General features: G+C 49.2%; 1 protein-coding gene across 2 annotated transcripts in view; it reads right to left on the bottom strand.

Annotated features, from left to right (window-relative positions):
- Nucleotides 1–4730: 4730 nt before the first annotated feature.
- TRPC6 (transient receptor potential cation channel subfamily C member 6) overlaps nucleotides 4731–15610 on the bottom strand; it is a 103664-nt gene continuing 92784 nt past the window's right edge. For both annotated transcript variants that reach the window (XM_032844087.1, XM_032844086.1), the window contains exons 10-13: nucleotides 14456–14530; nucleotides 7602–7685; nucleotides 6198–6273; nucleotides 4731–5401 (exon numbers count right to left, since the gene is read on the bottom strand). In XM_032844087.1, coding sequence (XP_032699978.1) covers nucleotides 5250–5401; nucleotides 6198–6273; nucleotides 7602–7685; nucleotides 14456–14530 — 387 coding nt within the window. In that variant the 3' untranslated portion in view covers nucleotides 4731–5249. The remainder of the gene's footprint in view (nucleotides 5402–6197; nucleotides 6274–7601; nucleotides 7686–14455; nucleotides 14531–15610) is intronic.

A 15610-nucleotide genomic window follows, 5' to 3' on the forward strand; every position in this document is an offset into this window, starting at 1 on the left:
ATGGGAGGGCTCTAAAGAGCTCCCAAGAGGAAAGGTTTTTAAAGGTAGAATGGGAGTGGGAAAAAGGAAATCATGAGCAAAGCATCCATGGTTTTTAAGCAAGGTTGCCCTGGAAAGGGGAGTGGGAGGAGACCATCAGTTAGTGTCCTAGGGCTGACTGAGGAATTCCCTTGCTGACCCATTCAAGGTCACACTCCTGGGACACGAAACTGCAGATTTGCTGGCTTGAAGTCTCGGCTGCCGACGCGGGTCTCAGCTAAGTGACACCATTCAGGGCCTCTCGTTTCCTTTTTTAACAGTGCAAAAATCCTCTACAAAAACTGGTTCCAAAATAAGAGCTTTTTATAACTTGTAACTCAGTGTAACCATCAAATTCATGCTGGGAAGATGTTTGAAAAAGTGTCCATGGTAACTTTCATGGCTATAGTCATAATATATATGGAGTGAAAAAGAAAATTCGAGGAATCATTCTAACGATTCAAGGAAACAAATATTTTGTCTTCATTCCAGCCCTTTCTGAGGGCTCCTGGTGTACGTCTCACCTCTGCTAGTCCATACAGAGATGAAGACTTTGACTGCGAGCCAAGATTTGGTGCCAGAACAGATGTTTAGATGCGTTTTCCACCTCCCTCCGTGTTAGGGTGCCGAGCAGTCCTCCCACCCAAACTGTAACCTGCTCCGGGAGAAGACTCAGGAGACAGGTTCCTGGAGAACAACGCAGAGGCCTGGGCTGAGAATCCGTATTCCTTTCTGCTTCTCCAGGGGCTCAGTCTGCTTGCCCTCCATCCAGGAGTGGAGACTCCGCATACAGGAGCCCACCTCCAGCCCCATCAGCAGAGCTGCAGGGACGGCGGGTGTGACTCACAGACCCTACCTGCCCACGACGACGATGATGAAGGAAGATGTCAGGTTGAAGGAGGATGTCCTACCTGCTTGTTAGAATTAGAAAAGATGCAGTTCATACTTCACCATGGCCCTCGGAGAAACAGCCTTTCTCCACTTTGATGCTGGCAGACTGGGTCCAGGGACCCAGAGGGGGTCCCACAGGATCAGCCAAGAGAGTCCCTGGCTCTGTGAAGGACAGAAATCACACGTGAGCCAGCAGGATGTGAAAGTTGAGTTTGTGGAAGATATATAGATACAGATGGGACTGTCTGGGAGACCGGGGAAGGAAAGGAGAGAGTCTCGTCTTGCTCAGGGTCTGGGGTTATCACCGAGGATGGTGACCTGGCAGACCCACCCTCTCAGGCATCCAGGAACCGGTCAGAACAAAGACAAGAGCCCAGGTGTCCCTCCTGAGTCACTCATTCCCTGAAGCTGGGGGTCTTGGCATGGAGATGTCTAGCTCTGGATGTCTAGCGCTGGCGGTCTGGACGAGGGTGTGAGAGCTTCGGCAGGTCCTCCTCACTGGGTCCTTCCTCAGATACTGGCTGTTCTAGAGAATCATTAACTCCTGATCCCTTACAAGGAGGACAAGCGCTGTTCACTTTCTGAGGCCTGGGTCAGGTGGGGCTGCAGGTCCTTGCACAAGCAGAAGCTGGAGAAGGGACAAAAATCAGGTTTGCGTGGAGTCCTTCAGTTTCCCTTAGCCTGAAACTGGCAGTCTGTCTGGACTGTGCTTCTGTTGACGTTGGTCTGTCTGGTTGGCAAACACTGCCATGTGGTCTTTCCATTTTAAATGTTTGGTCTGATTTTCTCATTTGCATGGTGATGAGAACGACTGTCCAGTTCCCTCCTGGAGCACTCCTGGGTGGGTAGGGTGGACAGCCAAACCTGTTCTCACCGCATCACAGCCACTGACTTGACCGTTTCCTTCTGAAGAACTCCGTGTCCCGTATTCACGCCCTGCTCCCGGCTTTGCTCACACTGCCTCCACCCTTCGCACTCAACCTGTCTGTTGTCTTGTTGGGTTTGCCATGCAGGCCTCTCATGCCGCATCTTCTCTGCGTCCGCAGCCTCCATGAGCAGCACTGCCATCTGTCTCTGCGTTGGGCAGGTTACAGAATGTAGGGTTTTCAGGTATGGCCTGTTTCTCCTCACCTAGAGACTGAAGTGAGCTTTCCATTGAGAAAACTACACTCCAGTCCTGTCTGGGGAGACCACAGGTAAGTGTGAAACCTCTGTTGTGAGACAGGCCTGGGTTCTGGTTCCGTCTCTGACACTCTCTGTGCAAGTCACTTAGCTTCTGAAGGCTCCAATTTTTATGGACGGAGCTGAGATTCTGCCGACAGACGAATGCGTAAAGAAGATGTGGTCCATATACACAAGGGAACATTCCTCAGCCATCGGAAAGGACGAACACCCAACTTTTGTACCAACATGGATGGAACTGGAGGGGATTATGTGGAGTGAAATAAGTCGAGCAGAGAAAGAGAGTTATCGTATGGTCTCACTTACGTGTGGAAAACAGGAAACAGTGTGGAGAACCACAGGGGAAGGAGGGAAGACGGAAGGGGAAGAAATCAGGGAGGGAGACAAACCATGAGAGACTCTGGACTCCGGGAACCAAACTGAGGGTCACAGAAAGGAGGGGGCGAGGGCTGGGGTAACCGGGTGACGGGCGGAAGGAGGGCGCGTGATGTGATGAGCTCTGGGCGTTACACGCAGCTGATGAATCACTGACCTCTACGTCAAAAACTAGTGATGTACTATATTAATTATACTAATTAATTGCATTTAATTTCAAAAATAAAAAGGCTCCAATTTTCCCATTTGTAAAATGAGGGTCATAGTGGTGGTACCTCAGACGGTTGTCGTGAGCAGAAAGCTAGCTCAAACCCGGTACCTCACGGAACGCACCTACCGTGTGCCCGGCACACAGCAGAGGCTCAGTAAGCGTTTCTTACAGCTCTGTCCAGTCCCGTTTCTTTATTCGGTTGTAGGGTCCTCGAGATCCGACATGCATTTTCCGTTCTGTCAGTCCATGGCAAGGCTTCAAGCAGACGGTCGGCTCTGGTGAGTCATCACCTCTGCCTAGTAAGATCGTCCTGAATCCATGTTACGTCTCGGCTTCTGCACAGAGTAAAGCTGGGCCTGGACATACAGACACAGGGACTTGGTTTTGTCCAGTGGGAGTCGGCGTGCCGGGAAGCGTGAAGGCGGCTCAGCCCCAACGCAGGACCCGCCAGGTCACAGACATCCCCGGGCTGTCCTCCTTATGGTGCCCGACCTCCAGAAAGCCCCAGATCTGAGAAGGGAAACGTGGCAGAGAGAACAGGTTGTGTCAACACATTTCAACAGAGGAAGAGCTTTATTTTTAAAGGTTACGCAGCCTGCGACTCCATGCGGGACGCACCGCCAAGGTCTTGAGGCTGGAAGGGCGCGCATGCTTGTGGTGGCCAGCTCCGACCAACGCCTTTAACTGAGCTCTTGTTGCAATTTTTAAAACCTTTCTTAACATAAGGTTGGTTTCTCTTTTCATGTTCCAGTTGAAAGGAAATTGGAAGCGGGGCCAACTGAGCGGCACTTTGGGGAGAATCTGACTTGACGTGAGGACAGCCAATGGCGTGTTTTTACCGAGAGCCGGAGTCATGACTGTTCACTTCCCAAAACCCGTATCTCGTCAAGTCAACCCCACCTAAAGACACTGGAGAATTTCGGTGTGTTTTCTCGATTCTCTGCCGTCAAACCCACCTGTGGCCAGAGCGCCCCCAGGCACGGAGGCCAGCCCCTTGCTTGGCACAACACACAAGCTTTGTGTGGACGATGGACTGTTTTAATGTGTGGGTAGTGCCTTGGTACTAGGCTGGTTTTTACAACTTCTGATTCCTATATTGTCATAAAACATTTGAAAGCTCTGCTTTTCTGTATTACCAAATGCCTTCTCCATAAATAATACCCACAAGTACAAAAACACTGAATGTAAAATTTCAGACGTATTTTTGGATCTGGTTACATAAAGCTTTTCTGATTTAAATTAAGCCAAAGTTGGGGCTAATAGACTTTTGCGACCATTTTCTCTCCAGAATAAAGTTAAAAATTTGCATTCGAAGCCTCCTTTACTGATTCTAAAGCAACACTTCCCGTTAATGCCCAGCATCCTTTAAATGTTGGCGAGTCGAACAGATGAACGTTCATTCGTCTTTCCGCTGTGTAGACGGCGCCTCCAATCTTCGGTAAGAACGACCGTGCCCATGCGTACTGATGCAGATTCCCGTGTGGCGTACTTCGGCGGGACGGGAGAATGCACTGAGAGCAACAGGAAGTATTGGCGAGTTCCCTCGATACTTTTTTCCCTTTATACTCGATGCCAAAGGTGGGAATCCCCCTGCAAATAACCTCAGAAATGGCACCGGACTCTGCTGTCACTGGGCCAAATCACTGCAGTCATCTGTGACTTTGCTACCTCTCTAATAAAGGGTTCTTACTGGGTCAAAATCTTTCCATCACAGTAAAAAACCCAAGATAAAGAGGTTCTGAGGGTTTGTATTAGCTGCAAAAGAAAATAGGACAAGGATTTCACATGCACTAGTGCACACACACAAGGGCACAAGCACGTGCCGCACACACATGCACACATGTGCCGCGCACGCTACATGCACACGTGTATGCATACACGTACACACTTGCACACATACACACATGCACACAGAGACATACACACGTGCCACACACACACTGGTGCACGCACACACACACACACACACACGCAAACTAAACCATGTTCCCAGGGCTCAGTAGAGGAAGCACTTTTTCACTGTTAAGTATAACATTTCCAGTGAGATGAATCCAAAAGTTCAGGAAAGATTTAATCGCATTTTGCACAGATATTACCAGTCATATTCTGTGGGGGCCGAGCAGAGTAGATGATTAAACAGCATTCTCCAAATAACCATAGATCATCCTTCCCCAGGTTTCAGGGCTGGAAGTCACCATCAGGGGACCCATAAAGCAGGCAAGAAGTTACCTGAAGTCACCTTCAGGAGAAATGCTGTACAGGGAGTGTCCCCAAGCAGACACGACATGGAATCACATCATCACAATAGTTATACCCCAGAAAGCAGTTAATATAAACAAGCATCAAACACTGGGCACAATTTTCATCATAATCTGCAAACTTCAGCCTGAACAATGAAATTCAATCACCAAAAATATTAAATATTGGGGTTTTGGGTAGTTGGACAATCCAAGTTATCTTTGGACATTTTCTCGTTTAAAAGGTATTCACACTGGCACTTAAAAAAATAAATTGGAAAATAATATGGCTTCAAGTGGACAAATAAATATGATTTTTAAAGGACGCCTTTGCATTATCTATTGCTTTCCTCTTGATTTGGTTCCATTGATAATTTCTCCTCAAGTTTTCTAATAAGTTCTGCTAGGTCTTCTGAATTCTGAGTCTTTTCTTCAAGGAGTTCATAGCGGAGGCTTGAGATGTCCTGTTTAATTTCCTTCAGTTCCCCTTTGAAAAACAAGAATGACAGTGAGTTAATTGTAAATGCAGATGCGAAGAAACCAGGGTTACTGGGAGAGATGGAAAGCAGTCCTTCTTCGACACACATCTGTTGTCGGAATCTTTTCAGAGAGAAAAACTTCCTAATGGGGCAGGTTTCTATTTTCTCACCTAAGCTTTTGGTGAATGAAAAGACTATCATACGGTTTCACTTACTTGTGGAGCATAAGGAATAACACAGAGGACATGGGGAGTTGGAGAGGAGAAGGGAGCTGAGGGAAATCGGAGGGGGAGACGAACCATGAGAAACTATGGACTCTGAGAAACTATCTGAGGGTTTTGAAGGGGCGGGGGTGGGGGGTTGGGGGAGCCTGGTGGTGGGTATTGGGGAGGGCACGGATTGCATGGAGCCCTGGGTGTGGTGCATAAACAATGAATACTGTTATGCTGGAAAAAAAATTAAATTAAGCAAAAAAAGACGATAGAGAAAGAATTGTAACCAATGTCCTAAAATAAAAAGGAGGCATTGGTGGCAGGTGTTGGCAGGAGTTGGGGGCAACAGCCTTCTGCTTTTCCCAACCCCTTCCTCCTCCCTCCCAGCACCCCCAGAAGCAGGACTTACTCATGCAGCAAGGGCCATCTGCCCCAACTGCAGAGAACAAGCCCACACCCCTGTAGTCCGTGCACGGAGGATCGGGGGGAGCCGTCCTCCCTCCCCCAGAGGACCCCCGCCCAGCCCTTCCCTGCGGCTTCCCTGCTGCTCGGCCTCGGGCCCCACACCCCCACTGGTCCCCATTCCACTCACCTTCGTTCACTTCATCACTCTCCTTATCGACCTGGGCTTGTAGCACGTATCTTTTAATGAGCCTCTTCATAATTTTCTAGACCAAGAGAGGAGAAATCCACCTCAGTTTCCTGTTTGTGCCACGTCTCTCACTTGGAAGACGTGTCTGAGTCTGTCCTTCCTAAGGACTTCGGAAGGGACGGCTAACGAAGCCTCGGGTGATCTGTCCGGCAGAGAACACACACTGTCACCAGATCACCAGAGCGACTGCCGCGTCCCCGGAGCGAACGACTCCGGTCACTTCTTGAGGAAACAAGAGCTTCCGAGCACACCTGCTCTGGCACGGGGCTCCTCGTGCTTCGGTCACAAAGCGTCACAGAAACACACAGCCGTTCCGCCGGCGAAGCTCAAGGTGCGGTTAATGTTGCATGTGGGAACCGGAGATGAAGCAAACACACGCTTGTGTATGTTTTTTGACCTCCCTTACCAAGAAATAGAATTTGTACCTGCTGGTAATCCAGGAATGGCTAGTTTCACCATAACCAAGCTTCTTGAGGACATTGCATTTAGGCTACACGGCTCAGGAAGAGGACCAGGCTCAGGGCCAGGCACACGAGTCCCGGGCAGACACGTGGTTAAGGCAAATCTTATTCTCTAAAACCCAGATTAAATGCTGGACAGTAAAATAACCACTTCCAAAAACTCATTCTAGCGGGACTCTGTCGGTTGGGCATCTGCCTTCGGCACGGGTCGTGATCCCGGGGTCCTGGGATTGAGTCCCGCATCAGGCTCCCTGCTCAGCGGGGAGCCTGCTTCCTCCTCTCCCTCTGCCCCTCCCCCCGCTCATGATCTCTCTCTGTTTCTCAACTAAATAAAATCTTAAAAAAGAAAAACTTATTCTAAGGATATAATTAGGTGCATGGACAAAGACGTTCATAGTAGTACCACTTTTTTAAAAAATACACTAAAATTAATATGTTTTGTTAAGTGAAAAACTGTTGTTCATTAAGTATTCACTCATTTACATAATGGTACATATACACATAAATAATATTGAAGTATACGTAAAATTATGCACATACATATAAATCATTTAAGTCACCCGGCAGAAAATCACCAAAAGGCAGTAGCGCTCCAGAGTCAGCAGTGGGGTCTGAGGTCCGTCCCACTCTCTTCTGTGTGTTTCGTGGGAGCAGACTGTCCACAGTGGACATGTAGGCTCTGAGCTCGGCAAGCCAAGGCCTCGTCCGTGTTACTTACTTACGTCTCTCCAGTGCCTTGCACGTATGCGTTAAATTCATGCATTATTTTGATATTGAGAAAAAACAACCTAATAGGTCATTTTCACGTAAAGAATCCTGTAGCTTGGGATTTCAAACATTACAAACGACTAGCCTTCGTTCTTTAAAAAACTGTCCTGCTTACCTGATACTGCCTGGGAGGGTCGCTGAAACTGTTCAGCTGGAAATCTTCCGAGCTCCGCACACTCGATTGCTTACTATGCCCAAGCTGCAATTTGAAAAGAATTAGAAATTCCTCTTTTTCCTTTAAATAAATGTGATGGTATTTATTAGTTACGTATAGGGATTTATTCATTACATACGTACATTGTCATTTATTTGGCTTGACAGTCTGTCTTCCGAGACAGGCATGTCTCTGACAGAGGAGGGACCAGGAGGGAAAGTAGTGGCGGTGGCCTCAGGAGTCCACGGGTCAGGAAGCCTCAGACCAGCCCAAACCACCAGAGCACCCACACCCGCAGTAGGGCGGGATGGGCGTCCCGGGCTAACAGCAGGCTAAGAAATAACTAACGAATTTGAATTTGAACTTGAGGATCTGTATAGTATCACCTGTGGCAGTCCTTTTCAAAAAAATCCTTTTGCTTCAACAGACAAATAACAAAGATCTAAAGGAATCTGTAATAAAGGTCGTGAAGGGCCATATTACCACACGAAGAGACTGATTAAGAAACTCTTCGTGGCATTTTCTAAAAAGAAAAACTGGTTTTAAAAAGAAATAAGTAGGGGAATTGAGCAAAACACAGCAGATCCAAATCGGTTTGTTTGTTTCCGGGTGCACAACCGTTTTCCAGGAGACAAGAAACTCCAAGACCATGTTCCAAGACAGCCATGATTGATGTTCGCAACAACCTCTAAGTTGCTCTAAGTAACTAAGTTGCTTTACGCGGCCACAGCTAACTCAACAGCTCGGCACACATTCACCCATGGAACAAGCGCGCACTGAGTGTCGAGGTGTAGGTCCTGTGATAGACTCTGGGTATCCATGAAGAATAAAACGATTATGATCTAGCCGGGTTTCAATAATTGGAAAACGCAATATGCAATTCTGAAACACTCTGCGGACAGCACACCTCTCCACGGACCTGTTCGTGCTTCTCTTTTAACCTCTCTGAAAGTGTCAGCAAAACATCTTTTACTATTCTTTTACTTTATAAAACATGAGGATAAAATTATACCATTGGCCAAATTAAGCAAAAAGAGGCAGCATGTGTTCTCTGAGAGAGCTCTGGGCACAAAGCTGAAGAGTGACCTCTGGCTCTGTCCCAGGCTGCTGCGGACCGGCAGGGGACATTCTGGAACTTTCTGTACTCGCTCTGACAAGGAAGGGAATGGTCCAGGGGACACCCCTGTTCCTCCAAGTCCTACTGGTTGAGGAATTTGTGAAATGAATGCAAACTTCAATTCTATTTTTAGTAATGTTTTCATTTTTAATATTTTATTTATTTTAATATTTAATTTTTAAAATATTTTATTTATTTATTAAGAGATTTTATTTGTTTATTTGACAGGGAAAGATCACAAGCAGGCAGAGAGGCAGGCAGAGAGAGAGTGGGAAGCAGGCTCCCCGCTGAGCAGAGAGCCTGATGCGGGGCTCGATCCCACGACCCTGAGATCATGACCTGAGCCGAAGGCAGTGGCTCAACCCACTGAGCCACCCAGGCGCCCCTAATTTATTTTTTTAAATGTAGTTGCTCCTTTATCTTTACAATGATACAACTCTTCTGGCCTTCACTATGATTTACGCGTCAGGGCATCATCACGAGACATGATGACTAGATTCAAGCCCACTTCTCCTCCCCCCATCCACCCCCCACCCCTGGTTGTGGGGATGAGGACAGTTTCCTAGAGGAACAGGACCCAGACGGGGCAGTCTTTGCGCACAATGCCTCCGATTTATTTATTTACCATCTATTCATGAACACACAGCTTTATGATTACAAATCATTCCCTCTTTCATTGGAGCCCACTAGTACAACCAAAAGGTGTTTGTGGAAATAGGAAAGTGAAAAATCATGTTTCTTTGGGATTTTTCTGAAGATGAACGTGTGGACCTTCATACTCGATATGCCCATCATCCCCAGTGCCCGCAGCTCACAGCACTGCAGTCCTGTGGAGATCATCTTTTCTCTGGTCGGGCTGGGGGGAAGGGGGGGGGCAGGGACATTTACTATTGAGTTACCGTCACCGAGGCCTTGGGTTTTTGCTGTTCCCAGTTCCTGAAACCCCCTTTGCCCTGCCGGCTGGTTTGCTCTGCCCCACGCTCTGTATTTTAGCTTCAAACATAAGCTCCTCAGAGAGGCTCTTCCCGCCCACCCCGAGGAAGAGCTCCCGAGCAAGCTGCTTCACTCACTGGCTTGTGTACAACCTGCTCGGCAATAATGGAAGGAGGGATTTTTGTCTACACCATCCCAGGGTCCCCAGAGCCGGCACCGCCTGGCAGAGGACAAGGGCTCAGACCACCGGCTGGCGAAGTGAAGGAAGAAGAGCTTCTGGGTCCCCGACGGGTTCACCCGCTTTCTGGACCCCTTCCTGTACAAGACGTGTACAATGCAGGTCCACACAGCAGGACGGGGCAGCTCAGCTACACGTAAGGACACATCGGAAACGTGAAGAAGGAATACAGGGCAGGAGGCAGGGGCCCTACACGGGCCGCTGTAAGAGGTAACCGGGCCGGCAAGGCCAGAAATGGTCTTCTGTCCCCTGAGTACGTGCATGATTATGGACGCTCCAGAGAGAAGATGCTGACGTGTCCATAACAACGGGGACGGCACGTTCATGCAGTCCCAGCACAACACACAGCAACCCCTGACCCCGTCCAGGGCATGCACCCCACCGGCCGGGTCCAGACCTTCCCACCTGCAACCTTTCTGACCCTCTGGGCTCCATGATTCTTTACTGCGGGGTTTGCTGTGCTCTGTAGAACTCTGAGTGGTGTCCCAGGACTCTACCTACTAGACGCCGGGAACAGCTCCCCTCCCTGGCTGTGACAGCCACAGTGTCCCCAGGGATTACGAATGCACCCTGAGGCTCTGGTCACAGGGCGTCAGACCACCCCGGCTGGGAGCCCCCAGTGTCGTTCAGAGGTCTACCACTGAACAGTTACAGATGCATTCGGTTCGTTTTATGTGACCAGCTCTTCTCTAAACCTGAAATATGAAACTGGATGCAAATACGACAGGAAATTCTAGTCAGTGTCTAAAACAGAGTGGGTGTTGAATAAACACACGTGCAAAAGTTCTAGGAAAGAAATCGTGCCCCGGGAGAGACGCCCTCGAGGTGCGAGGGAGCCGCGGTTCCCCTGGTGGCGAGACGCGGTAATGCGGGCCGGCGTCCACAGACGCGACAGGTGCCAACTCCGCGGGTTGGGGAGGCCACAGGAATGGTCAGAACCCTTAGGGATCTGGGTGTCTGCGGCCAGTCCTCACAGGAACGACGCAGCAGGAGTGGGGACGGAGAGCTCATGGGTGGAAGCCCTGCTTCCAGTACACATGCACACTCCCTCGCTTTTATACCACATTCCTGCCTCCCTCAGGCTTCCTCTCACTCATCTCCCAGTAACTAGCTTGATGTTAGCATTTAGTCTACGGCCTGGGGCCAGTGAGGAGCCCAGACTGTTTGGACATCAGCAGGGGCCATCAGCAGCAGCACAGAAAGGACACAGCACTGCAGTCGGTGCTTTCTCAAGCCTCCACACTGGAATCGGCAGATCTGACCTCAAACCCTGCCTCTGTTGTTGGTCTGAAATGAGACTCTGGGCCAGTCCCTTCCCCTCTATCACCTCACCTTGCTAATGTATAATTAGCATAATTAGGGAAATCATAAACCCTCCCTCCTTGAGGTCATTAAAGACAGAGGGTGTGTAGAATTCAGAGCCTGGTATGCAGTCGGCGCTCTATGAGAGTACCAGTCGTCTCTGTCATACAGAAGGAGAACCATCTCGTGTCCAATACGTGGACTCAGGCCTGTTTCATGTTGCATGTTAATCTAGTCGATCTCTTCTGGGGATGGTCTGCGGACCACTGCTGCTCACGGACGTGTCCCTCACTCGGGATGAAATGTTCTGTGATTCCCGCCCCAGATGAGCGCTAGAATATGCTAAGGTCTTGTCAGAATACCCACTTCCAAGCTTCACTGCCGGAGATTTTAGATCAATGTATGCAGAGAAGAGGATTGGGAATTTATACAAAGTCAGTGGGGGACGCTGCTCAGGGACAGCAAAGAGCCAGAACCACCGTGTCACATAATTATTTCGTCCGATGGTGGACAAGACACGCTCTGACCTAATGGAAAGCCAAAGGACACAGTTCCTGGATATATAACGAAGAAACAACGCCCACATCTCACGCAGCCCAGAGCCGAGCGACGCACCACGCCGGGCGTGCGAGCCACGCTGACACCGACCAGCTGAGCGAGGTCTTTCCTGGAGCTTGCAGAGAACCCTTGTTCGGGAAGTAATTTGGCACTTTTGCTTTATGCAAGGCATGCCGGACGGCAGAGAACTGACCTCAACTACGCACCCTTCCAGACGGAATCGGAGACGCTAACGCTCGCGAGCGCCCCACTCAGTGCCTCCAGAGCTGCCCTCAGCAAAGATACAGTGTTGTCATGTGGCTCCTCCTACGATTCCGTGGAGAGTCTGCACGGCTGCAAAGACAGTGCTGGTGCAGCCTGACCTCTTTAATCCTCAAGGGGTCAGAGAGAAGATCCAAGTGGAATGGAAGCCTGACTGTTCTAGATGTAGACTTCAGTGGGAAAGAAAGCAAAGCCCCACACACTGAGTAAGGAAGAATGAACCACGAGAGTTTTGCTCAGTACCTATCAGGGCCAAGCCTGTCCCAGCGATCTGTCTCCGCAACAACAGGCAAAACCAGTTAGAAACACAAATGACTGCTGTAAAAACCGCTCCCCCAGGAGTACGGTTAACGTACCAAGCAAAAGGAGGTGTGACCCAATTTCTGTTCATCGCAAGCTTACACGCCCAGGGAAAGTAAAGTACGTAGTTGTGTTACTTCAGGCCTCTAGGAATCAAACGCCAAGACCAAGTTAGAAGGATGAGATGGATCCGGAATACCGCCTCCGAGAGACCATGGGGAGGAGGGGCAGGAGAGGCAGAAAAAGCTTCCAGGACCTGAGGCTTGGCTCACCCGTGAAAGGGTGGAGGGTAAGAAGACTGAGAAGGGCAGCCAAGCCGACACGGTGCTGAGCACGACGACGGCCCCAGGGGGGGGGTCCTGCACCTGCTGCAAATGCCTGGGACCGAGAGTGTGGCTCCCATGGGAAGGCAGAGGAGACCCCAAAGGCACTGGGGCTGTCTGCCGATCACACTCCTTGAAAGGAGGTACAAGCAGCCCATCTCCACGATTGCACAAGGGTCTCTGGACGGTGAAACTGACATGAGAATTGACACTTTGCTGATTCACACTTAGGATCAGATGCCACAGGCTCAGTATGGCTCTGAGTTGATTCTCATCCAGGGTTAAAATAGGTGCTATTGGAAAGTGTAAGGTGATCCAACCCTTCTTTACAAGATATAAAATCCGGGGCGCCTGGGTGGCTCAGTCAGTTGGGTGTCCAACTCTTGGTTTTGGCTCAGGTTGTGATCTCGGGGTCGTGGGATCGAGCCCCGTGTCTGGCTCCGTGCTCAGCCCGGGATCTGCTTGGATTCTCTCTCTCTCCCTCTTCCCACACCCACCCCACCCCTATGTACGTGCTCTCTCTCTCTCCCAAATAAATATTTTTACAAAATGATATAAAGTGCATTTTTAGATGATTAAAATGATTAAAATAAATTTTAATTTCCTACATTTTTGGAGAGATTACAAAGAAATAGTTATTTGATTTCCAAGACACTATAGTTTCTGTCACAAAGGAAAATGGGCATTGTGATTCCCTTGACGTTCCCCGTGTTTGTGCAATGATCTGTTCTCATGCAAGCATCACCCGCTCAGCACAAGTGGGTCTGCTCTCCACAAAGCGTCGCCGACTCCTCCCAACAGGCCGGTGTAATGGGTTCAGCCTTGGCCTCCCTGGTTGACGATGGGGAAACCAAGGCTCGGGGAAGCACCGGGAGTTACCGTGTGGGGCAGGGGTGAGGGGAGGTCCCAATCTTCCAGTATTTAGACCAAAGCTGGATCAATACTTCCCGCGCCCCCACCTTGTCAGGGGAGGTCACGGACTTAGCTTGAAAACAAAGCAATGGCCTTGGTTCCGGGCATTTGTCCCCACGGGGTGGCCCGCGGCACCCTTCTGAGCCCAGGCAGGGGAGCTATGGCCCAGTCTGCTCCGTGATGTGGACACATGAAGCTGTCATCCTCATGGGACTACATCAAGCCCCGGAGAACCGTGCGTCCTCCACTGGACCAGCCCCACAGCCCCTAAGCCTGAGGAGTCTGGAGGGGAAGGGACACACAGCGGTCTGCTGCCATTCAGTATGTACCCTGCCCTTCTCCTAACGATGTCATCGGCAATGCCCCTTGGTGATAGGCATGCGTGTGCCCCTACTACACGCACGCCAGGAGGAGGAAGCCCGTGTCCTCACGGTGGGGATGCTGAGCCACGTTAGAGCGCATGCCCCAGCAGGCACACTGCTCCTCACCAGCCCCGCGGAGGACCTCGGGCCCTGAATTCCCCGACCAGCCACGACAGGTGCGTCCTGGACACCTGTGCTGCTGCGGGACCTTCGTGTCCCCCTCGGTCCCCGGTGAGGTCCTGCACCCTCTCCGTCTGCCTCCCTTCCGTCACTGCTGCAGTATTTCACCGCCTGCAAGGACCGGAAGTCTACGTCTAGTATCTGCCTTAAATATATACACCGACCACGTTTGGCTCTCAGTAACAGATGCTTGGAGGCATAATTAAAATAGTTAACTTCTTTCATGACTGCTACCTGTTTCTTGAAACTGCTTCTAAACATGGGTCCTTTTCTCTGAAAACATAAGCCTGCTCAGATGCAGGACTTTGTATTTTCAAATTTGATCTTACCTGTTTTTTGTCCAATGGTAATTTTGAAAGGTCTTCGTGACTTCCCAAAATCCCAAATTTCTTTTCTTCATTCCTCTTTTAAAAACAGACAGAAAAAAGTAATGAAACTAAGAATAGATAGTAAAATGAATACGATTGCACATTCTACACTGAGAAGTACAAAACCAACTATATTCTTTATTCCATATTTTAAAAGCTGCCCGGTCTAACTCTACAGCAAAGTTCAGGAAGAGAAACAAGAGAAGTGCGGTCCTACTGGGCTCTTCTCAAGGGTGAGCACTGGGATACTCCACCTGCACGACAGGTTTGCTCGGGCTGCAGCTCTTTTTCTTTTTCTTTTCTTAACATTTATACATTTATGGGGGTGGAGGGGGAGGGGGAGAGAGAAGGAAAGGTTCTCAAGCAAGAGTCAGATGCCCAGCTGGCCGTGCCCCCAGTGCCCCTCAGGCTGCAGTTCTAATTAGACCTGTAAAGGCCACAGTTAAAAGTAAAATGAGAGAAATTCCTTCCACCGGCTCACTGGGTTGTAGACATTTGATGCCGGAAGAATACAGTAAATGGGTAGTCTTCCAAAAGTTTCACAATAGTATAATAATAAGTACTTCTAAATCCCCTTTTATAATCCTCAAAGCCCTTTCACATATTTATTTGATTTTATTTTTATGATGTGGATATGAATGCCCATAGGACAGATGGAGAAACTGAAGCTCAGAGAGCCTACTGCTTACTTGAGAGCCCCAAGTGCTGAAGAGCAAAACAGAGCAGAAATTAGAATGTTTCTCTTTTCTCTCAGTGATAGAATCTTAGAACTGCAAGGAACGTTTACAATCATTTGGCTCAACTGCCCACTCACTGTAGGAAGATCTAAAAACTCCTAATAGTGGTCATCCAGCATTTACTGATTGCCTGCAATGACGGGGAACTCACTACCTCACAAGGCAGCCCCCTCTGTTGGATAGATCTTGTTATGACAAGTTTGTTTTTACATAGAACTAAAATTGAACTATTTGCAAATTTGCCCACTGCCTCTCTTCCTGTTTGTGAAGAGACGAAAAACAAACAAAACATTCGACTAGGTATACACCCTAGTCAAAATGGGAGACCTTTCGGGAGACCTAAAGACCTTCACCTTGCTCCCCTTCAGTCCTCCTTCTG

Source organism: Lontra canadensis, unplaced genomic scaffold, assembly GCF_010015895.1.
Source record: "Lontra canadensis isolate GAN:19392208 unplaced genomic scaffold, GSC_riverotter_1.0 scaffold147, whole genome shotgun sequence".
Taxonomy (NCBI): Eukaryota; Metazoa; Chordata; class Mammalia; order Carnivora; family Mustelidae; genus Lontra; species Lontra canadensis.